Source organism: Nicotiana tomentosiformis, chromosome 6 (assembly GCF_000390325.3).
Source record: "Nicotiana tomentosiformis chromosome 6, ASM39032v3, whole genome shotgun sequence".
In the NCBI taxonomy this organism is placed as follows: Eukaryota; Viridiplantae; Streptophyta; class Magnoliopsida; order Solanales; family Solanaceae; genus Nicotiana; species Nicotiana tomentosiformis.
In genome coordinates this window covers 79747285-79771289 of record NC_090817.1, presented here as the reverse complement: position 1 = coordinate 79771289, position 24005 = coordinate 79747285, and the positions used below count along the sequence as shown (strand labels likewise).

At 36.5% G+C, this 24005-nt stretch overlaps 2 protein-coding genes across 3 annotated transcripts; both read left to right on the top strand.

Moving 5' to 3' along the window:
• The first annotated feature begins 650 nt into the window (after nt 1-650).
• On the top strand, nt 651-4873 carry LOC104107133 (uncharacterized). The gene is made up of 5 exons (XM_009615861.4): nt 651-921; nt 1020-1168; nt 1255-1303; nt 1812-1954; nt 4561-4873. The coding sequence occupies exons 1-5, from the start codon at nt 873-875 to the stop codon at nt 4645-4647; spliced, it is 477 nt and encodes a 158-aa protein (XP_009614156.1). The 5' UTR covers nt 651-872; the 3' UTR covers nt 4648-4873.
• Nucleotides 4874-6456: 1583 nt separating this feature from the next.
• On the top strand, nt 6457-10554 carry LOC104107134 (inositol 3-kinase). Of its 2 annotated transcripts, XM_018774466.3 has the most exons (3): nt 6457-7987; nt 9052-9186; nt 10004-10133. In XM_018774466.3, exons 1-2 carry the CDS (start codon nt 7133-7135, stop codon nt 9142-9144), a joined length of 948 nt encoding a protein of 315 aa, XP_018629982.1. In that variant the 5' UTR covers nt 6457-7132; the 3' UTR covers nt 9145-9186; nt 10004-10133. The 2 variants fall into 2 exon arrangements, with proteins under 2 accessions (XP_018629982.1, XP_009614157.1); XM_009615862.4 differs by lacking the exon at nt 9052-9186 and having other exon boundaries at nt 6471-7987; nt 10004-10554.
• Nucleotides 10555-24005: the final 13451 nt, after the last annotated feature.

Here is a 24005-nt window from a genome sequence, read left to right as displayed (position 1 = left end):
CCTTGATTCTCTTCTGAAATTTAACTCAAATATAGCTCAAATCTACTGCAGATCACTTCACATTTAAGTTTTGAACTCTTCTTAATATTTTCAATCAATTGGAGAAACACTCAATCCAAGGAATTAACAAACTATAAAACCCAGATCTAAAATTCAACTCAAAGATTAAAAAGGAGAAATTTAAAAACTAATTCGTGAAGAGCCTTAAAAGCCTTGAGGCTCTAGAACAAAAATATTCTTAGTTTTTGCAGTAAGTTTTTCTTATCGTAACATCAAACGAAATGGGTAAATTGACCAACTATATTTAATCTATAGCTTTTAGGAGAAGTGGTTGTAAGAAAATAAATTTTGAAATAGGCTGTTAGCTGATGCTTTTGCTAGTGCTTTCAAAATATGTACAATAATAGATTAGATTGGGTAAAATTAAAAAATATGAGCTAATTTTTATTATAATGTGAAGTCACGTGTATTTTCTTGTAATTCTTACATTATTTTCATGCGAAAATGTATCTAAAACATCATTTGAAGAAAAGTCATTTGCAAGTAAACAGATTTTTGAAGTCTAACCAAACATGCCTTTATTATAAGTTGGATAGCGGTGAGATAAATTATTCCATGGAATAAAAATGAGCCAGACATAACAGATTAACGATTTATACTCGAATTCGATACCTACATATAAATTAGTATATCCTGTTTCTCAAAAAAATAAATAAAAAAATCAAGACATACAAGGCGTGGCGACCAAACCCGGTTGGAGCATGTGAACCGGACAGAAGGAGAGATATAGGGGGAGAAAGAACAATTCCGCGCCAAGGAGGAGCAAAAATAAGAGAAAATTACCTAAAACCAGAAGCTGAACCCTAAAATTGATGGCTGAAAAATTGGCCCCCGAAAAACGTCACAGCTTCGTCCACAACGGTATTTTTAACTCCTTCTCCTTTTCCTCATCTACTACTTGTGTTTTTGTGCATATGGAAATGTTAACATCGATTGTGAAATTGACAATTGAATTTCAGGCCAGAAGGTGTTCGAGTGGGACCAAACGCTTGAAGAATTGAACATTTACATAACTCTTCCTGAAAATGTTCCTAAGAAGTTATTTTACTGCAAGGTTGAATCCAAGCATTTGGAAGTTGGGATCAAAGGCAACCCTCCTTATCTTAATGTCAGTTATTTAATTTCGTACTTCTTTAAACTTAATATTCTATCACCGATGGTGTTAACTTTGTTTAATATTTTTTTTGTCTGCAGCACGATCTTATGAACCCAGTTAAGACCGATTGTTCCTTCTGGACTCTAGGTAATTAATTTTTTTCCTTCATAGAGATAATATTTCTTTAATTCCGGTAACGAATTTCTATTGGAACGGGCTTAAATGGAGTGGAATGGATATAGAGGATTTATATAGCTGACCATACGAGTTTGAGATTGTGGAATAGTTGTTGCTGCTTCCGATGATTTTCTCGTGGTACAGTGGAATTGGGTCTCTCTTTTAGAAAGCACCGTGAATCAACTCATGTAGTTTCGAGCATTTAAAATACTAGTGAGCAAATGTCTCTGAAATTCTTAGGAAAGTTGAAGGGTGGTGAAGTTTATTTGTTCAGAACATGGAGTCTAGTCAGGTCAGCGTAATTAATGGATATAAGAGTTAACTGTTGTGCAAAGTTGAAGTTGGGTATATTTGTGCAAAGTTTTACTCAATTGATGAAACTTATGAGGTCTAGATATGCTTAGTTTGGACTGATCGTTGATAATTGCTTAGTTAATATGCGGATAAAGTCGTATCTAACAGAGATGGTAAATTGCAGAGGATGATACAATGCATGTAACTTTGCAGAAGAGGGATATAGGTCAGACATGGTCTTCTCCCATAATGGGTGAAGGGAAATTGGATCCTTTAGCCAGTGATCTTGAACAGAAGAGGCTCATGCTCCAAAGGTTCCAAGAAGAGGTGATATGATTAAGCTCTACTAAAATCTATGTTGCAGTCCTTGCCTTTTCCTATCTTCTAGGAGTGCCCCGTTGATTGTTTTTATTGAAGTGTTCCCCGCAATTGCTACTTCCAAGCTGTTGGTTCGTGTTGATTCATTGAACTGCAAATTATTACTTGCTTGTTTGCTGTTCCTTCATTGGTTGATTTGTTGACTTGCCCCTTCTTGGTGGACTAGTCATACTCATGAATTCCTTGACCCTTTCAAATTATTGTTATTTCATTAGTTGATTGTGTCGTCATTGACATTCTTCTTGGACTTGAGATATCTGATGCTTTTCCCTGAAGTGGCTTCGTTGTAGGTTGGGTTCATAACTTCATTCGGTTCATCTTCTGTTGTAAGATTGCTATAGTATATAGGAGCTTTAAAATTCCTGAAAGCAATGAAATTTAATACTAACAGGGAAGAGTTTCTTACATAGCAGTATTTAATATTTTCATGATGTATATATCAGGATATTACTGAACTTTAAAGGGAAAAAAAAGAAGAGGAAAGTGCAGAAATTAGACAAGGGTAATTTATAGCTTGCGGAAATTGATCCTGCTAAGCTCGGAGATAATCTGATGTATAGTTGCAGGCCATTTTCTGGAGAACTCTCTTCTTGTCATTAACTGCCTTAACGAAGACTGCTTCAATTGTCAATAATTTTGTATGCATGTCTGTCACTTTCTGCAGCAGTTCTTATTTCGCTTAATTCCTTTCTTCAACGCTCTGTGGCTCATTTATCCTTTTTGCATAAATGCGGCTTATATAGAAAGAAGCAGATAACAGTGCTGTAAACTTTGGTTCCAAATTAAAAGTACGATTATATTATTGTTCCCTCTTTACCTTTACTTAAAATAAGCATAGTATTAGTGTTCCCTCTTTAGAACAGCAACACTTTTGGAGCATCGGAGAAGCTGTGTCCAAGCTCCAAGGTTTCAAAGTTTTTTACAGAAATTTAGACAAGCTGCCTTGAAAAACACTAATATCTTCCGTGTTTTGCTAAAGATGTGATATTTGAACTCTCTGCTAGGGTGGGTCTTCTGGAAGTAGAGGTTAATGGACAAGACACATGGATCAAGATAGAATTATATGAGTGTAACTTTGTAAATGAGTCCGTATTGAGACTTGTGATAGTTTAATGTAGCCAAATCAATTAGATAATTAAAAGGTTGGAAGAGCTCTACTATTGAATGTCTGTCACACAAGAGTCAGTAGTTAGTTGGGCTGCTAGGTTTTTAAAGCTTCAATGAGTGTAAGCAGCCCTTAGATGATAATATGACTGAAATCAAGATGGTGTGCTTCTTTATGTACTGAGTTAAGTTAAAGGCAGGACTCACTAAGCATTTGAGTTCATGAATCCTGACGTGAGTGTTAAGCAGATCTAGATACTAGCTCAATGATTGCAGGCGATTGACTAATTGTTTCAGTCACTGCTGATATTTTTCTTAGGAGTTATCTCCTAGTGATTAACAGTCAAACGACGGGGTATGACAGAAATTTTGAACTTTGGAAGGCTTTTAGGAGTTCCCACCCAATGAGATTTTTTAAATGCATGAATACACTCATGAAGCTTCTGAAAGATCATCACCGGGGTGAACCTTGTTTTACCTGTAGTTGAAACTTCATACCGTAGTCCTTAATCCAGATTCAATTGGCTTCACTTCAGGGACTTGGAAGTTTTGAATTGCAAAACTGGATTGCTTTCGTAAACTGCTTGATTAAGATTTAGCTTTAATCAAACATTAAGATTTAATAATTGGATTTTAGTTGTATACTTGTGGCTGAAATTTAGGAATTTGACATTTCTTTTAAAAAAAAAAGAGGTTTCTTTTCATTTTTTTTGTTTAACCATTTTGTTGTTTGCGCCCATATGCAGCTATTTTTGTCTTTTCGGGAAAATGAATGTTTATCGCGACATCATTATCATTTTTTGGGTGTTTGGATTATATGTAGATAATTGATGAGTCAGACTCATGATTAAATATTGGAAATTGCTTAGGGTTTACTTCTTATCATTCTCTCTAACAGTGTGGTTTTGTTTCCTTTAATTATTTAAGACGTGTTTTCTTGTGCGCATACGCTTGTATGAAAAGCTATGTTGCTCGGACTCTTCAAAAATGTTGTTGGGTGTGTGTCGGATCCTCCAAATTTAGTGCATTTTTGAAGGATCCGACATGGGTGCGGCAACACTTTTGGAGAGTCCGAGCAACATAGATGAAAAGAATTAATGTATATATCCATGTACATATATTGCTTCAAACCTCTTGAGCAGTGCATCTACTAATGCTTTTTTGGGGGTCAATTTCTGTAGTATTATTTTTTTTTCTGTAGTATTATTGATTGGATCACAATAGGTATGTCCATATTAACTTCCTCAGTTACTAAATGTATTTGTATTTCGTCAAAGCGGATGCTTGTGATACTTCCAGACGTATTGCTTGAACTCTGGAACAGGGTACCTACACGTATCTGTCTTGAGCTGTTATGCATCTTCTACATATTGTTTATAAATTGGGCGCAGAAAGGATTTTAAAATATTTTGACTAGTTTCTAATGGTAACAAAGGGTTTTTTCTCTGCAGAATCCAGGTTTTGACTTCTCACAGGCACAATTCTCCGGTAATTGTCCTGATCCAAGGACCTTCATGGGGGGAATCCGCTCAACTTGATATTTACTATCTTCAAAGTTTCTTTATAACTATGGACCTTCCTAATATGCATTGTCATGGCAAGAAGCAAGGTGATAAGCTGTCCACTGGAATTCCTAATTGTATTTTGAAGCATCAGTTCTTGGTAACCATCTTGTTTACTTGATAACATTGATTGGTCACTTCTGTGTTGAATGAATATAATTGCATATGAACATCTCTAGACTACGATATTGTCTTTCTTTTAGTGGTGATTGTCGTGATCTCTAATTTTTTTTTTTGCATATTTCAAGACGTAAGTTCCGGATGATTAAGAAATCAATGAGCTCCTAGCAGCCTATGAAATAGGCTGAAGCTTTAGTACCAGCAAGACCTGTACAGTACTGTCTATAGTCCCTTTTTTTCATCTGATTCGACTTAGTCTACCCTTCAAAAAGACTGAAAGAATAAAGTTTAAATGCATTATTCTTTACATATTCGATTTCGGTAGAATAATAGTAGTTGACAATATGTGAAGAATATAAGGATATTGTATCAAACTCAAAGTAACATAACAACATTATTGTCAATATAGTAGGGGCCTGCACTTAGTGTATGCACTGAAGTACTAAATTCTTAATGTGTCATTTTTAAAAGATGCCAATCATATTAACAAGAATAATAATATTGTATACGGGTGAAATCGAGCTCATGGTGCATCCTAGCCTCCGACAAAATAAGTCGGGCTCGAGACATGGCAACAACGGACCGAAATCGAGCTAAAGTCCCATCGGGCCAGAACCCGAGGGCATGACGCCTGCCTTCGAGAATATAGAGGCCATGGTCTCGGAATCGGTCTAGCCTCGAACAACTTCGAAGAACATTGTCAGACAATCCAGCATAGCCAACAGAAGACCGAAATATCCGTGACTGGCCAAATATTATGGCGGGGATTTCGGCATGTATCGATAAGGAACCGACAATCAGAAGATTTTTTTACTTTTTATAGAGTTGTACCTAAAATAGGACTCCCCTACTATATAAAGGGGTATGATAATTCATGAAACACATTGTAACACGCACTTAAAAGTAATACATTATTATTTTTCTCTGTCTTTAAGCTCTTGTTCTTTTTCATCCATACCGGTCTTGGTGAGCTCGGTTCGAGAACGGCTATTTTACTAAGGCTGAAACTTTCCAACCCGTGTGGTTTGAATTTGTTTCGTCTTCGTTTATTCAATAGTAACTTAATTTATTGCTTTGTATCAAGTTGATCCGCGTATCATTAAAATCACTTATAAATTTAATTGTTATCCGATTTTGAGGGTAAACAAATATATTTAAAAATAAATGAAACAAGAGGCAAACTTACGTGTGTCTGGTGTTTAGATCAAGTTATGTTATTTTTCTTTGTTAAAAGATAAGTTAAGGTGAAAATGTGCATCAATATATGATTTTGCGACAGTAATGTGCAATAGTGTTTCTTTATTGTAACAGATTTTATAAAGTACTGTATTTACAAACAAAACCATTTCCTTTTTTCGTGAGTAGCAGTTGGGTTTAGGAACTCAAAGCAGTGCAGTAACACGCACTTTAACCACATCAATAAATGCTATCATCGGTCAAAAGTTAAAAGATCATCAAATAAAAATGTTAAAATAGTAAAAAATGAAAGTTAATAAATCGACTGTTTCCACAGCCGTCAAAATATTTAAATGGAATTTTAGTAGCTAAGTTGCGTGGCTATCTGAACTTTTATCTTGTAATCCTATTTCCCATTTTCCCTAGCCCCAATTAAAAAAAAAGAAAAGACGAGAAAAATCGACTTTAAATTTGGCATACAAAGTTTATGAGCGATTAGGCAAAGTAGGATCATAGGAGACGGGTTGAAAACTTGAAATAGATGATTTGGTCAAATATGACGGTGGTCCCCAAGTCGAAGATAATTTACTAATGAGATAATTAAGATGGCGCAGAATTAACACCTTTCCAATAAGGTCCGCACTTCGATGCGTTAATGTCCATCCTTCCCCCTAAAAGCATAGATTCCATCTCACAACTTTGCTTAATTTGCAATCTATTTTGCAATTTGCATGTAATGTAAAACTCTTCTGCAATCTCTTCTTTTTTCTGTCGTCCTCGCCCTTTTATTAATTGGCAAAGAAACACATGTAAAGCATACAGAATTGCTTATGCACGTAGTTTGTTTTTAGAGAAGCTGCTGCAGCAACATTTGTCTTTTCCGCGTATCCTTCCCATCTTCGAAAATTGCTTTTGTCTTCATTTCTTCAACACCCTTTTCTCTTTTTCCTCCTGGCCTTTTCACATGTTCTCGATTGACGCGCAGAAACAGCTACGGTTACAAAAAGAAAAATGTTGCTGTAAATCTTAACCCTGCTGAGCAAAAATCATGCAAAAACTTTCTCTATTAGATTTAGTTCAAATCCTACCAATACATAGATATTCCAAATTTATCAGAGCTTAAACGAGTGCGGCGAGAAGATTTTCGTTTAAATTGAGATTAATTATGGTGAAGGAAACGATAGATTCATCAATACCCACCACCCGCCGGTGCCTAATTGTGGGGAATTACTGCCACGACGTTCTGATTAAAGACGACGTAGTAATAGCGGAGTCCCTCGGCGGCGCAGCTTCGTTCGTCTCCGCTGTCCTCGACAGCTTGTCCATTTCTTCCGACTACATTTCCAAAGTGGGCACCGATTTCGTGTACACCGTAAACCACCGGCCGATTACGTCAGCTTCTTCCAAAACCACCGTTTTTCACGCCTATTTCTCAACGGAAACCAAACGCCAAGATCGGATCCTAAAACGGGTCAGTGCATGCGATCCGGTAACTCCCTCGGATCTTCCAAACTCAAATTTCGATTTTGGTTTGGCCGTAGGTGTTGGTGGGGAGATTCTGCCCGAAACCCTAGAACGAATGATTGATTTATGTAAAGTTGTGTTTGTAGATATTCAAGCTCTGATTCGGGTATTTGACCCGGTTGATGGAACAGTAAATCTTGTACATTTGGATCAAACCGGGTTTGGGCCTTTATTGAAAAAAATCGGGTTTTTGAAGGCCTCTGCGGAGGAGGCACAGTATGTGGATGTTGAGGAAGCAAGGAAATGGTGTTGTGTGGTGGTGACTAATGGGAAAGAGGGGTGTACAGTGTATACTAAAGATGAAGAATTGCCCGTTGCGCCTTTTTCAGCTTTTCAAGTTGATCCAACAGGAGCTGGGGATAGTTTTCTTGGAGGTTTAGTTGCAGGGCTTGTCCATGGATTGAATGTACCGGATGCTGCATTGCTGGGGAACTTTTTCGGATCACTGACTGTAGGGCAAATTGGGCTTCCCATGTTCGATTCGCGGTTGGTACAGGTTGTTTAGATACTGCTGCTGATTATGCATGTCATTTGTTGTTTGACATTGTTTATTTGCTGAACTATTGGTTTTGTACTGCTTAAATGCTTTTATGAGCTTGTTGATAATTGAAATTGGCACCTTCTTACTGTAGATCAATGGAATTAGTTGAACTATGTTTAATTCAAATTAGAATATTAAATGCATGCATAGTTTTGTTTCCTAACTAAATTTGAGTTGTAAGTAATAGGTATCAAAACCAATATGATAGTAGGAAGAAAATACTTATGAAGAGATGAGCTTTGTTTTATAGAAAGGACGCCTAAAGATTTGGCGAAAAACACACAGATTACTCAAGCGATGACATAACTGCATAGACAAATGAAAGTTCAGACTTATAATTGTCACTAAATTTGCAAACAGTTTGTTACGGAATATCATGCTCTAAGTTCATAGTTGTTTGTGTTGAAGATGTTGCCTAATTAGTTTGTAGTCTGAGTGAGGAAGAATGAGAATGGTTTATAACTGGACTGTCATATTGTGGTTAATCTAGTTTTCTCCCGGTGCCTGAATATACAATGTGAAATTTGAAAATAGTTGAAGGGATGATTTTAATTAGAATGACGTTTAACACGAAAGTCTGCTGTTGTATGACGGCTATGTAGCACTGACAGCAAAACTACATCGGCTACCATCCATTTGGATATACCTTTCAATTCTCTGATTTTGTCTTTACTTATGGAAAAATGAGGAAGAGCCAAAATGCACATAAGACTTCTCTTTTGGGATGAAATCAATTTTCTTCTGCATGTGTCAATAGAATGTTGCGATTTGTTGTTGATGCTTTTTCCATCTTATACTTTTCTTCATTACACTATTAAGATATTTGGAATTACATTTAGTTTTTGCTTTTTCTTTAAACAAGAAAAGAAAGTTTCAATTATTTGGTGATATCTATTTCCTTCGCCTTCCATTGCTTTTTTAGAAAAGTTTAAGATATTTCTATTCTTTGATAGTATGCTTAATGCATCTCCAGTATAATTTCTCTGGTTAGATAGTGAGATAAAACCTTACATGTGAAGGATCGCCTTATCCCCTTGGTCATGATTTTACCAAGATATATATCTTTGATGTGGACAAGAGTTGATGGAAATTTGAACTTTTCTTTACATTAAGGTTGATACAGATAGAGTGGGGAAGAGAATGCAGTATTTGAGGTGGGTATTAGCAGAATCCTTATGTGCTTAGTCATTCTATAGATCCCAATTCCTTAGACATCTTGTTGCACTCCCCTTATAGTTCCTTAGTTCATAGAAACTGCAGAAAGCTAGTAAGTCGATTTGGAAATGAACTTCTGAAGTGAATTTTTTGCAGTCTCCAATCACAAATAATAGAAGAGGGATCATGACCATCCGTTATGTGAATAGCAGTCTATCAGTGAACTAAATATGTATGCTGCAGTATACTAGTGATTAGGTATCTTGTTAGTTTATCTAGTTTCCACTTATAATATAGAAATGTGGAGGTATTTTTCTTGTTCCCATCAGACGTAGATACTTTTTTCTGTATTGAGCTATTGTAGTAGGAATTTTGTCTATGGAACCTAGTAACCAACAATCGCTGCTTTAATGTTGTCATTGGATTTACCGCAGATGAATAGAAGCATCAGGTTATTTAAAGTCCCTATCAACAATCATATCTTAGACAAGTTTTGATATGACAGTTCTTTCTAGAGTAAGGAATGAGTGACAGGCACCGGGATGGCTTTCTTATTGAACCTTCTCTTCTTGGCCTGCTTCCTCATCCTATATCTTTTTCCTCTCTTAGGGTGATAGAGATATGCTTTTCACTCTTTTGGGCTATATCGAATTAGAGCGCCATTAGTCGTGAATTGTGTATGTTGAAGAGAACTAGAACATAATGCACATTATCATGTTTTATCTCCATTTTTGAGTCGGCTGATGTGCCTGCGACAATATTACCTGTTCTTTGCTATGATTGGTTTTTGCTCATGTAGTCTTAATTTTCGCCCAGAGAGTGAAAGATGAAGTGCTAAAAAGGAGGTTGCAGTGTTCTGGGTCCCATGAGAAACAGGAAGATGGACCAAAGAGGCTGAAGCCATCAGATCATGAAGAATTCCAAGCAGCTCTAAATGCAGCCAAAATGGTACCAGCACATTCTATCAAAGAATGTAAGTGGGACTTGCATAGTTCTCCCGGAGCATTGGAACAGCCGATTCACAACGGTCAGCGGATATTACTACTTAATCCTGTTTGTGAAGAACCGATTAGTTCAGTTGATAGTGAACCTTGAATGAAGAGTGTGGGGTTGTTCCACACTCTTTGAATATTTTGTTAGATTTGTTAGTTCTGAATAAAGAGAGGTCAAGCATGATGTTCTCTCTACTGGGCGTTGGTTTTGCGTTTTTGTAATAGCAGAATTAGCTTACCAAATTCAGGGGCAGATTGTTTTTAACTTTTTTACAAGATAGATGAAATGTGAAGCTCGGTAAAAGGCAGAAATCTAAATAAAGAAGCTATAATTCTCAAGGAAAAGCGCAAAATAAATGATGAAAATATTTAGAATGTGCAAAGAATTTTTACACAATCGATTCAATTTAATTGCATATAACTCGTTATTTGTCTATTTTTTCAAGTTATAACATGCTCGCAATGAACTACGTATACAAATAGAACTTGTTACCTTTCTATCTTGTTTATCTATATCTATCTATCTATACTATATTAAAAGCACGAAAACCCTTAGTGAATATTGTTCGCCTTTTTTATTCCCGACAAAATAGTAATTTAATTATCTTTCTAATATTTAGAAATAGTTATTTAATTCATTCCCTACAATTTAGGACTTCAAAATCAATTAAAGATTGTGTACCAAATCTCTCCTTATTTTAGCTATGTAACATAACATATATGTTAAAAAAAATAATAGCTTCGGGAAAACACATTATTTTGTACGCTTCATTAAAATGTAAAAATCTTTGGACGGTGACTTCAAAATCAATTAAAGATTGTGTACCAAATCCTTTCTTATTTGAGCTAAGTAATATAACATATATGTAAAAAAAAATAATAGCTTCGAAAAAACACATTACTTTGTACGCTTCATTAACATGTAAAAATCTTTGGATGGAACTGTAGACAATAAATTGCGTCGAGAAAATAAAATCAAGACCGAAAAATATTACAACAATCGTAGTATTTTATTTCAAATATTTGAGTGTTACAATCTCTATGGTTCCTCTGATTCTACTTTTCCAATATAAATTCAAGGGCCTTTGAGCTTGATCTTGATTTGTTCTTCGTTCTTGAGCTTGAATTTGATTTGTTCTTCGTTCTTGAGTTTGAACTTGATTGCTTGAACTTGGACTTGATTGCTTGAAGCTTGAAACTTGTGGAGGAATTTGCAGCGTTTGATCCACGAGTTCTTTCTTGCTTATTGTTATAACTTCTGGTGTCTTTTCTGGGTTATGAAGACCCCTATTTATAGTTGTGAGAGGGAAGAGTTATGATATGAACAAACTCTTTCCGACCAATCAAATTGAAGTGTAACAAGGCCGCGTTTGATTAGCCAGAACATGTCACTTGCACACGTGGCGTGGTTTTATTGGTCTTTTAATGTGACTTGGCATACCTTGTCATGTTGACACATGTTATTATCCCATTGGCTCTTCCGTTTGATTTGGCGTGCCACGTCATTTGACACGTGGCACCAAACTGGGCCTCTAGGAAGATGATATCTTGGGCTTAATGAAGTGGGCTCATCACTTTAGCCCAATTAAATGGGCTAGCCCAATGGATTAAGACTTATTTATTTAATCCATATATGTTGGACTTATATAACTAATCTAATTATATAGCCCAATAAATTTATTTGAACTAATATATCTTGAATTTAAAATATAGTCCAAATTATTTTACGGATTTAATTTCAATAAAATTTATATGCCTACGAGAACACTTTCAATTCCTAAAGTCATATTAGAAAACGTATGAGCACTTTGGAATCCTTTTAGCTATAGGAGTTTTTTTTTAACATTAACCAATTATATTTCTATAAATATTTTAGGCAAAAGTTTCGTTAAGTATTCATATATATTTTAGGTTATAATCCATTACTTTCGGGAGAAATTCAAAAATAGCCAGATTTATAAGTGATCATTGAAAATAGCCACAGTTTCAAAAGTAATTGAAATTTAGCCTTTTTTCATGTAAAGATAATTCTGAACGAAAACACTTTCAAAATTCGAAAATTATTCCAGCATAATATACTGGAATTCTAGTATAATATACTGGACTTCCAACATAATATACTGGAGTTCCAGTATAATATACCGGTCCAGCATAATATGCTGGAAGTTCATACACAGGTACTCCAATCTCCAGTATATTATGCTGGAACTTTTCGCGTGTTGGACTTCCAACATAATATGCTGGAAGTTCATATACAGGTGCACCAATCTCTAGTATATTATGCTGGAACTTTCCGTGTTGCAGCAAAATAGTGATTATTTTTCTATTACCAGTTTGAAAACTGGCTAGCCCGTGCTATTTTTACATTACTTTCAATCCTTTTACTTAGGAGTTTTTTAATATATGTTTGGCTAAAAGAAAGGGAGGACGAGGGTATGAATCGAAAAAAAAAATTACCAAATTATTTTATATATATATATATATATAATTTATTTCTATTATATTACATGACCAGAAAATAGTAAATGTCGTTCGCCTTCTACCCTTAAAAATAACTTTTACAATGGACAAATTTATAACTTCGATTAGTTTTCTAATGTTTAGGATTTTGAAATTAATTAAAATTTTACATATTAAATCTTTTCTTATTAAAATAGGTAGGAAGTACTAATATTTAGGAATTTAAAATCAATAAATATTTTACCTTATGTAAATTGTACTAATTGACAATACATCCTTTGTGCAATACGTATAAAATCAAGATGAGAACGATGGCGACTTCAATTAATTTCTAATTAAAAATTAAAAATGGAGACATAAAATCAAATACATTAAATTAAAATTATTTAACACAATAACGTCTAATTAAAATTATTTCAATGCAGAATAATTAAATATGTAGTTTAAGTACTCTTATTTAATCATATAAAGTAATTAATTCATGTTCAATTAAGCACCCAAAATAATTGTTTAATATCATATTTAATTATAAAAAATTATTAGAGCCTAAATTTATCTATCTATCTATCTATCTATCTATATCTATATTATTATAAAAGCACGAATGTTAACCGTTAAATCTTGAACGACAAAAATATTCTCGAAATATTGATTGACTTTTATGCCCCTAAAATCTAAATTTTGTTTTTCAAAAAGATAAGGTATTGGATAGAATAGTAATATTAACCTCATCAACTATGTCGAATTCTGATTCAACTAAAATTCTGCCTCCCTAAATTTTGGTCAACTGGCCATGAATTTGAAATCGTTTCCAATTCAAATTGACAATTGTTTTCATTTCAATTAACCCAAAAACTTAGAATTGTCCTTTTTCTTTTATAAATCAAAGTTTCATCTTGATTACACGAGGAAAAAAATAAAAATGTTGTAATAAAAAATTATAAACGTCGTTGGTATTTTATTTTGAGAAGATAAATAAAGAAATTAAGTTATAGAAGCCATAAAAAGCTACGGAAAGCATATATAATAGTCACCAAATGTGTTTTATAATTACTCGGCTACTAAATAGTCAATTCTTTTAATATTATTATTATATAATTCTTTCCGAAGGTTGAGCAAACTTGGTTTTGTAATCCCTACCTTCGTCTCTATCTTATACGGTGTTTGACAACGAAAATCGGACTACAAGCTAATACATACTTTTAGTATTTTATTAACTTGAATACATATTTTATTTATAAATGGATGTCATAAAGTTAAAGATATATAGTCATGCATCAAGCTAAGTTAATAAATTTTTAATTACATCTCCTTGATAAGTAATTGGGTAAAAATTATATCGAAAAGTCAACTTTATTTTGAATTTTTATAAATAACCAAATATGCAAATTCTAACTAATATTTATACTTAATGTACTCCATGAAAAGGTAAAAGTTGCAAATTGTTATAGCATCGTCAAGAACTATGTTTCAATTGTTGGATATCGTCTTAACCTGCAAAGGTAATATAATTAGTTAAGTACTTTAGATAGTATTTGTTCTTATAGCATAATAACAAATAGATCATCTTTGCAGGTTAAGACGAACATCCAATCGTTGGAATTCAAGTTTTATGTTAATGTAATAATATTGATATTCAAAGAAATTCTTTCCTCTTGTATATAAAATACTTTAATAACTTTAATTTATTGCTATATCATAAAAATAATTGATTGAAGATTTACGTGCAACGCACGTATATAGAGACTAGTTATTATAAAAGCACGAATGTTCAACGCTAAATGTTGAACGACAAAAATATTTTCAAAATATTACTTGACTTTTATATCCTTAAAAGTTAAAATATGTCTTCAAAAAGTTAATTTCAGATAGGATAAACTTGTAAAACTAGACCATATAAGAATTTGCATAAACTCCTAATTGCTAGGCCTAAAGTGAATTGCATAACTTCCAACTCCATTGGAGTTTAATTTTTTGAGTATGCCCAACTGTTTTGGAGTGCCAATTCCAGATTGAAGAATATTTATACTTTACATTCTCAGTATTTTGATTTTAATTAATTAGATTTTTATGCCCTTTAAAACTAAATTATTCTTTCAAAAAATAGACACTAATATTCAAGAATTCAATATTCATTAGGAATCAAAACGTTGCAACCAAATTAATCACGTAAGTTTACTCACACAAGGAGTTCTTATGATTAAAAGAGCCTTTACCGAATTCTAATGCAAAAAGAGTTTACTCACATAAATTTTCTTTTGTTTGATTAATATATTTAACGTACAATATTTATTTTGACATATTATTGTCTTTGTATATTTTATTATATAACATTTTTGTCTGGTGAAGTTCTCCAACTATTCTCATTGACCGTAGCTTTAAAATGTCTACTCTTTTCTTTTATTCAGTAATATTTGGATATGCTTTTAATAAATCTTGATCATATGTAAAATTTTGGCAAAAGGCCATCTCTGTAACAACTAAATTTTCTTCTTTAAAGGTATCAGATAATTACGAGTAACAAATTTGAGATAGATGCTTATTATATGAGATAGATATAGCTGATTGATAAAATATGCTTGACGCCAATACAAGGTAAAGGATTATGGAGTGAGCTAAACATGTAGGTGATGAATATGGTATTCGCAAATGAATACTGATTTGTTACTTTAAGTTGTTAACTAAACCTTTTCTCAGAAACAATTAATCTACTTCGGCAAAAGCATATATATATTTTGTCAGCATTAGTATCTTTCTGAAATAGTTTTTTCTTTATTGTTATAAATGGCTTGGGTTTTTAAATATTTTTAGGACCCATTTATTAGTTATACTAAATATTATGAAATTCAATAATGTTAAATATTATATGTATTATTGAACACAGACCAAAAATGTATCATACATATTCAATAATAAGTAGTTTTAGTATAATCACGCAATGCATTTTCTAATATCCGAAACAAGATATTTCGTGCAACGCACGAACATAGAGACTAGTACTATATTAAAAGCACGAAGCCCCTATCGAAATATCGTTCGTCTTTTTTACTCTTTAAAAATTAATTTCACACCAGACAAAGTAGTCATTTAATTATTTTTCTAATATTTAGGACTTCAAAATCAACTAAAATTTTATTTAAGAAGATCCTAATATTTACGTCTTCAAATTCAATTAAAATTTACCTTATTATTATTTTTTCTTTATTTGACCAATTTTTATAAATATTCTTTTGGAATTTAGTACGTGGCCATTAAAGTTTTTTTAATTCTTAGCTTCTAAGGTATATAATAGTATTTCTTTCTCCAAATTGCCAATAATTGATTACCTAAATATATGGAACATCCATCAGCAATGTATGTTCGCTTTTTCCTGTTAAATTTTTAAGAGTCTGATTTAATCTTAACTTTAAATTTATAGAAGTCTGAACTAAAATGGTGTTAATTTAGAAATAAATTAAGCTACAACCATACTATGTGAATTTTCAACTATAGTTAATTTTTTAAACCTAAGTTAAACTAATGTATTTGGAACTCTTGAAATAACTATAAATTTGGAATAACTATAAATTTGTCATTTCCCCCCTATAATTTTGAAAAATTGACCTCAACATTGTGAACTCTTGAAATTTCAAAGTTGTTATTAGTAGAGTGCATTCTGAGTGAGTTAGAATAGTATTGACTTTTATTTGGTATTGGATGAACGTGCAAAGAAGAAAATTTAGACTTAAATCAATAAGAATTTGTAACAACCCGATCGGTCGTTTTGAGTATTTTAATCCCATTCCCCCATTTACTGCTCAATTTATGCTTTACAGTTATTTTATGACTTACCGAGTGTCACGACCCAAAATCTCAACCTGTCGTGATGGCGCCTATCTCAATACTAGGCAAGCCGATAATCTCAATAAACTACAATTTCTCTTAAGTTTGAAAATATAATTTAAATACAATATAAAATCCCACAAATACTGATACGAACACTCCCCAAAACCTGGTGTCACTGAGTACATGAGCATCTTATATGGGTACAAGTCAAAAAAAAATAGTCTATAATAGTCTAAGACTAAATACAGTAAACAAGGAGATAGGGAAGGAGAGACCAGGTCTGCGAAACACGGCAGCTACCTTTGAATCTCCGAAAACTCAACTGTGAGAGAAAATCAACACCCGCTATGTCCAAAAGCACCTGGATTTGCACACGAAATACAAGGTGTAGTATGAGTACAACTAACTCAGCAAGTAACAATAATAAATAAGGAATTGAAGATAGTGACGAGCTATACAGTTATAGTTCATTTTCAGTAATTTCAACAGAGAATAGACATGCTTTCAAATCCAGCAGTTTAAGTCAAATCAATTTATACAGTTTAAGTTCATGTAATCCGGATATAAAATCTCTTAAAGAAATTCACAACAATGACAAATAGCAACTAAGTGCAACAACAAATGAAAAGCAAGTACAATCTCTCAGGGCAGCAATCACTCCACTCGTCATAACAACTCAACCACTCGGCTCTCAGCCCTCAGCACTTGCACTCAATAGGTACCCGCGCTCACTGGGGGATGTACAGACTCCAGCGGGGCTCCTACAGCCCAAGCGCCATAATCTGCACGGACAACTCACGTGCTGTACGGATAACTCATGTGCTATAATATCCTGCACGGATAACTCACGTACTATAATATCCTTACCTCTCCGACAGGCCCTCGATCTTACTCAGTTCTCAATCTCTCTAGTCTCTCGGACTCTCAGAAATCACAAAGATCAGCCCAAAAAAAGATAACATAGTGTATCAACAAATATCCAGAAAGACTGAGGTATAATACGCAAGAAAAATCATGACTGAGTACAAGACAACAATTAGCAAATAATTCAATAATTACGCGACCTCTGTGGGTCCCAACAGTACTATAACATAGCCTAAGCATGATTTCTAACATGATTTACAGTCAAATTTCTTCAATACATAGAGAGCATATAACTAACGATAAAGTATTCAACTATACAGTTTTTACGGGACGGACCAAGTCACAATCTCCTCGGTGCATGCCCACACGCCCGTCACCTAGTATGTGCGTCACCTCCAAAATAATCACATGACACAAAATTTCGGGATTTCATACCCTCAAGACCAGATTTAAAACTGTTACTTACCTCAAGCTGTGAAATTCTTATTCTGCAATGTTCTTTCCTCGTGAATTGGCCTCCAAACGCCTCGGATCTAGCCATAAATAATTCGTTTCAGTCAATAAAATTTATTGAAATTAATTCCATAAGAAAATGCTACTTTTTCATAAAAATCCGAAATTTAGCTCAAAATTCGCCCGTGGGGCCCACATATTGGAACTCGACAAAAGTTATAAAATCCGGAAGCCCATTCAACCACGAGTCTAACCATACCAATTTTATCAAAATCCGGCCCCAACTCGACCCTCAAATCTTCAATTTAAACCAAGAGGGTTTTCAAACTTTTCCAACTTTTAAATGATAAAAACAACCATGGATTCGAGTAATTTAACCAATATTGAGTTAAGGACACTTACCCTGTTGTTTTCCTTGAAAAACTCCTGAAAATCGCCTCTTCCTGAGCTCCAATCCGTTAAAAACTGAAAATGGAACGAAGTCCCATTTTCAGAACTTAAACTCTCTGCCCAGACATTTGCTCTACGCGATCTCGAACATTCCCACGCGATCGCGAAGAACAATTTTCCATCGCCCAGATTTAACTCTACGCGATCGCGGACTTTCCCACGCGATCGCGATGCACAACATCACAGACCTACGTGATCGCGGACCTAACCACGCGATCGCGAAGCACAAATGCGTGATTTCCATTTCTGCCCCATTTCCTCTATGCGAACGCGACCTTCTTCACGCGTTCGCGAATAACAAACTCACATAGCTACGCGATCGCATCCCGCTTTACGCGATCGCAGATATCCCCATGCGATCGCGTCGAACAAAAACCTCCACTGACCAACTAAGCCTACGCGATCGCAGACACATTCACGCGATCGCATAGAAGGAAAATAACATCAGATATCAGAAAATTCCAGCAACTGTTCAAGTCCAAATTTTTGATCCGTTAACCCTCCAAAACTCACCCGAGTCCCTCGGGACCTCAACCAAATATACTAACAAGTCCTAAAACATCATACGAACTTAGTCGAACTCTCAAATCACCTCAAACAACGCTAAAACCATGAATTGCACCCCAATTCAAGCCTAATGAACTTTAAAATTTCTAATTTCTACAAATGACTCCGGAACCTATCAAATCATGTCCGATTGACCTCAAATTTTACACGCAAGTCATAAATGACATAACAGAGGTATTCCAATTTTCAGAATCGGATTCTGATCCCGATATCAAAAAGTCAACCCCACGGTCAAACTTTCCAAATATTAAACTTTCGGCATTTCAAGCCTAATTCCACCACGAACCTCCAAATAATTTTACGGACACGCTCCTAAGTCCAAAATCACCATACGGAGTTGTTGGAATTATTAAAATTTAAATCTGAGATTTTTTATACATAGGTCCACATCCGGTCAACTTTTCTAACTTAAATTTTTAATTATGAGACTAAGTGTCTTATTTCATTCCGAATTCTTTCCTGACCCGAACCAACTAATTCGGTAAGTCATAAAATAACTATAAAGTATAAATTGAGCAGTAAATGGGGGAACGGGGTTATAATACTTAAAACAACCGCCCGGGTCGTTATATTCTCCCCTTCTTAAACAAACGTTCGTCTTCTAACGAGTTTAGAACAATACCTGGAGTCTCAAATAAGTGTGGATATTTGCTCTGCATCTCTTGCTCAATCTCCCAAGTAGCTTCTCCGACTGGCTGACCTCTCCACTGTACCTTCACTGATGCTATGTTCTTTGACCTAAGCTTTCGAACCTACCGGTCTAAAATAGCCACTGGCTTCACATCATAAGTCAAATTACCGTTCAGCTGTACTGTACTGAAATCCAGAATATGAGACGATCCCCGACATACTTTCGGAGCATGGATACATGGAACACTGGATGAACACCTGATAGACTAGGTGACAAAGCAAGTTCATAAGCCAACTCTCCAATTTTCTTAAGTATCTCAAAAGGCCCAATATACCGATGGCTCAACTTGCCTTTCTTCCCGATCCTCAACACACCCTTCATGGGTGAAATCTTGAGCAGAACCTTCTCCCCAACCATGTAAGTAACATCACGGACCTTCTTGTCGGCATAACTCTTCTGTCTAGACTGCGTTGTGCGAAGCCGTTCCTGAATCACTTTGACCTTCTCTAAAGCATCCTGAACCAAGTCAGTACCTAATATTCGAACCTCACCCGGCTCAAACCAACCCACTGGAGACCGACACCGTCTCCCATATAAAGCTTTATACAGAGCCATCTGAATGCTTGACTGGTAGCTATTATTGTAAGGAAACTCCGCGAGTGGTAGGAATTGATCCCAAGAACCCCCAAAATCAATGACACAAGCGCGTAGCATATCCTCCAGTATCTGAATAGTGCGCTCGAACTGTCCGTCCATCTGAGGGTGAAATGTTGTACTCAACTGAACCTGTATGCCCAATTCTTGCTGCACTGCTCTCCAAAACTGTGATGTAAACTGCGTGCCCCGATCTGAAATGATGGACACTGACACACCGTGTAGGCAAACAATCTCGCGAATATAAATCCCAGCCGACTGCTCCAAAGAATAATTAGTACCAACTGGAACAAAATGCGCAGATTTGGTCAACCGATCTGCTATCACCCAAACAACATCAAACTTTCTCAAAGTCCGTGGGAGCCCAACTACGAAGTCCATGGTAATACGCTCCCACTTCCACTCTGGAATTTCAAGTCTCTGAAACTATCCTCATGGCCTCTGATGTTCATACTTTACCTGTTGATAATTTAGACAACGAGCTACAAACCCAACTATATCTTTCTTCATTCGCCTCCACCAATAGTGTTGCCTCAAATCCTGATACATCTTCGTGACGCCCGGATGAATACAGTACCGCGAACTGTGAGATTCCCGGAGAATCAGCTCACACAAATCATCTACATTAGGCACATATAGCCTGTCCTGCATCTGTAATACACCGTCATCTCCAATAGTGACTTCCTTGGCATTACTGTGCTGAACTGTGTCCTTAGTAGATGTGGATTATCATACTGGCGCTCTCTGATGCGATCATATAAAGAAGACCGAGAAATCACACAGGCCAAAACTCGATTCGGCTCGGAAATATCCAATCTAACAAACTGGTTGGCCAAGGCCTGAACATTCAAGGCTAAAGGCCTCTCTGCTACCTGTAAGTATGCTAAGCTGCCCAAACTCTCCACCTTACGACTCAAGGCATCGGCTACCACATTGGCCTTTCCGGGATGATTGAGAATGGTAATGTCATAATCCATAAGAAACTCTAACCACCCCCACTGCCGCAAATTAAGATCCATCTATTTAAATAAATGTTGTAGATCTGATTGTCGGTATATACCTCACACTGGACACCGTACAAGTAATGCCGCCAAATTTTTAAGGCATGAACAATAGCTGCTAACTCAAGATCGTGGACTGGATAATTCTTCTCATGTACCTTTAACTGTCTGGACGCATAGGCAATCACCCTACTGTCTTGCATCAGCACTGCGCCGAGACCAATATGCGATGTGTCACAATACACAATATAAGACTCTGAACCTGTAGGCAACACCAAGACTAGACCTGTAGGCAACACCAAGACTAGAGCTGTAGTCAAAGCTGTTTTGAGCTTCTGAAAGCTCTCTTCACACTCATCCGACCACCTGAACGGAGCACCTTTCTGGGTCAATTTGGTCATAGGCGATGCAATAGACGAGAATCCCTCCACAAAATGATGATAATAACTGGCCAAGCCGAGAAAACTCTGAATCTCAATAACTGAAGATGGTCTGGGCCAACTCTGGACTGCCTCTATTTTCTTCGGATCCACCTTAATTCCTTCACTGGACACTATATGTCCCAAGAATGCCACCGAATTAAGCCAGAACTAGAGAATTTGGCATAAAGTCTCTCCTCTCTCAGCCTCTGTAATACAATACCCAAGTGTTGTGCATGCTCCTCCTAGCTACGTGAGTACACCAGAATATCATCAATAAATACTACGACAAATAAATCAAGATATGGCTGGAACACATTATTCATCAAATGCATAAATGCTGCTAGGGCATTAGTTAGCCCAAAAGACATCACAAGAAATTTATAGTGGCCATAACGAGTTCTGAATGCCGTCTTTAGAATATCCGAATCCCGAATTTTCAACTGGTGATACCCAGATCTCAAATCAATTTTGGAGAACACCCTCGCTCCTTGAAGCTGGTCAAATAAGTCATCAATACGTGGCAAAGGATATTTATTCTTGATTGTCACTTTGTTCAACTTCCTATAATCAATGCACATCCGCATAGTACCATCTTTCTTTTTCACAAATAGAACCGGTGCACCCCAAAGTAACACACTAGGCCTAATAAACCCCTTTTCAAGGAGTTCCTGAAGTTACTCTTTCAATTCTTTTAACTCAGCTGGTGCCATACGATACAGAGGAATAGAAATGGGCTGAGTGCCCTGCACCAAGTCAATACCGAAATCAATATCCATGTCGGGTGGCATACCCGGCAGGTCTACAGGAAATACATCTGAAAAGTCTCGCACGACTGGTACTAAATTAATAATAGGAGTATCAATATCAACATCTCTCACAAAGGCCAAATATGACAGTCATACCTTTCCAACCATACGTTGGGCCTTCAAATAAGAAATTACCCTACTAGGAACAAAATCTAAATAACCTCTCCATTCAACCCTTGGCAACCCCGGCATCGTCAACATCACGATTTTTGCGTGACAGTCCAGAATAGCATGACATGGAGACAACCAATGCATACCCAAGATTACATCGAAATCAACCATACCGAGTAATAAAAGATCAACTCTAGTCTCCTGTTCCCCAATACTTACCACACACGACCGATACACACGGTCCATAGTAATAATATCACCCACCGATGTAGATACACAAACAGGTGAAACTAAGGACTCATAGGGCATATCCAGATAATGAGCAAAATACGATGATACATATAAATAAGTGGAACCAGGGTCAAATAATATAGAAGCCTCCCCGTGGCACACTGAAACAATACTATGATCACCGCATCTGAGGCAACAACATCTGGCCTTGCAGGAAAAGCATAGAATCTGGCCTGACCGCCACCTGACCGGCCTCTCCCTCTTGGGCGACCCCTAGGTGCCTGACCCCCACCCCGAGCTGGCTGGGCAGGTGGTGTAACTGCTGGCACTGGTGCCGTTGGTCGAGAACTCTACTGCCGAGCCCCACTCAACAACCTAGGACAATCTATCTTGAAATGACCTAATTCTCCGCACTCGAAACAACCCCTCCTCTGACGAAACTGCTGTTCCTGATAACCCGAAGAATTACCTGTAGAAGCCTGAGCGGACGAGGCATGATGAGAACTTTGCGCTGGTAGTGCACTGAATGAAGACTGGCCTGAGTGAGCACTATAAGAACCGTGGCTAGCTGATGCACAACGTTGAGCTGGACGACCCGTCTGGGCGTGTCTGTAAGAACGACCCCTACCGCGGTAAAACTGACCCCCTGAAGGAACACCGCTGAAATCACCTGAACCACGAGGCCTCTTAGCCTCCCTATCAACCCGTTCCTGGCTGCGAACCATCTCAATCTGACGAGCAATGTCAACAACCTCGTCGAAAGTAGCACCAGACACTCTCTCTCTCTAGTCATGAGTAATCGCAGCTGAAAAGTGAGGCCATCTATGAACCTCCTGATCCTTTCCCTATCTGTGGGAATCAACCAGATAGCATGACGGGCCAATTCTGAAAATCTCATCTCATACTGTGTCACAGACATATCACCCTGATGAAGCTGCTCAAACTGCCTGCGTAGCTTCTCTTTGCGAGACTGAGGCACGAACTTCTCCAGGAATAGACTGGAGAACTGCTTCCAGGTAAGGGTGCTGCACCGACCGACCTACACCTCTCGTAAGCCTCCCACCATTTGAAGGCAGCCCTAGAAAACTGAAAAGTAGTGAATGAGACCCCACTGGTCTCTAGAATACCCGTTGTCCGAAGCATCCGTTAACACTTATCCAGAAAACCCTGAGCATCCTCTGACTCCGCACCGCTAAAAGATGGAGGTCGAAGCCTCTCAAATCTCTCAAGTCTCCTCTGCTCACATCTGCCATAACAGGAACTACCGGGGCCTGAGCAGCTACAGTCGGCTGGGCTGGTAGTGCCCCCGGTATCTGAAGTCCCTATTCTACCTGGTCTGGAGTACGGGCAA

What these genes read in the sequence shown, in the direction of transcription:
- LOC104107133 (XM_009615861.4), top strand. Translation starts at nt 873, where the DNA reads ATGGCTGAAAAATTGGCCCCCGAAAAACGTCACAGCTTCGTCCACAAC. An exon ending in GCAACCCTCCTTATCTTAAT is followed by an intron (nt 1,169 to 1,254) that starts GTCAGTTATTTA and finishes TTTTGTCTGCAG; the next exon opens with CACGATCTTATGAACCCAGT. An exon ending in TTGTTCCTTCTGGACTCTAG is followed by an intron (nt 1,304 to 1,811) that starts GTAATTAATTTT and finishes GGTAAATTGCAG; the next exon opens with AGGATGATACAATGCATGTA.
- LOC104107134 (XM_009615862.4), top strand. Translation starts at nt 7,133, where the DNA reads ATGGTGAAGGAAACGATAGATTCATCAATACCCACCACCCGCCGGTGC. An exon ending in TCGATTCGCGGTTGGTACAG is followed by an intron (nt 7,988 to 10,003) that starts GTTGTTTAGATA and finishes ATTTTCGCCCAG; the next exon opens with AGAGTGAAAGATGAAGTGCT.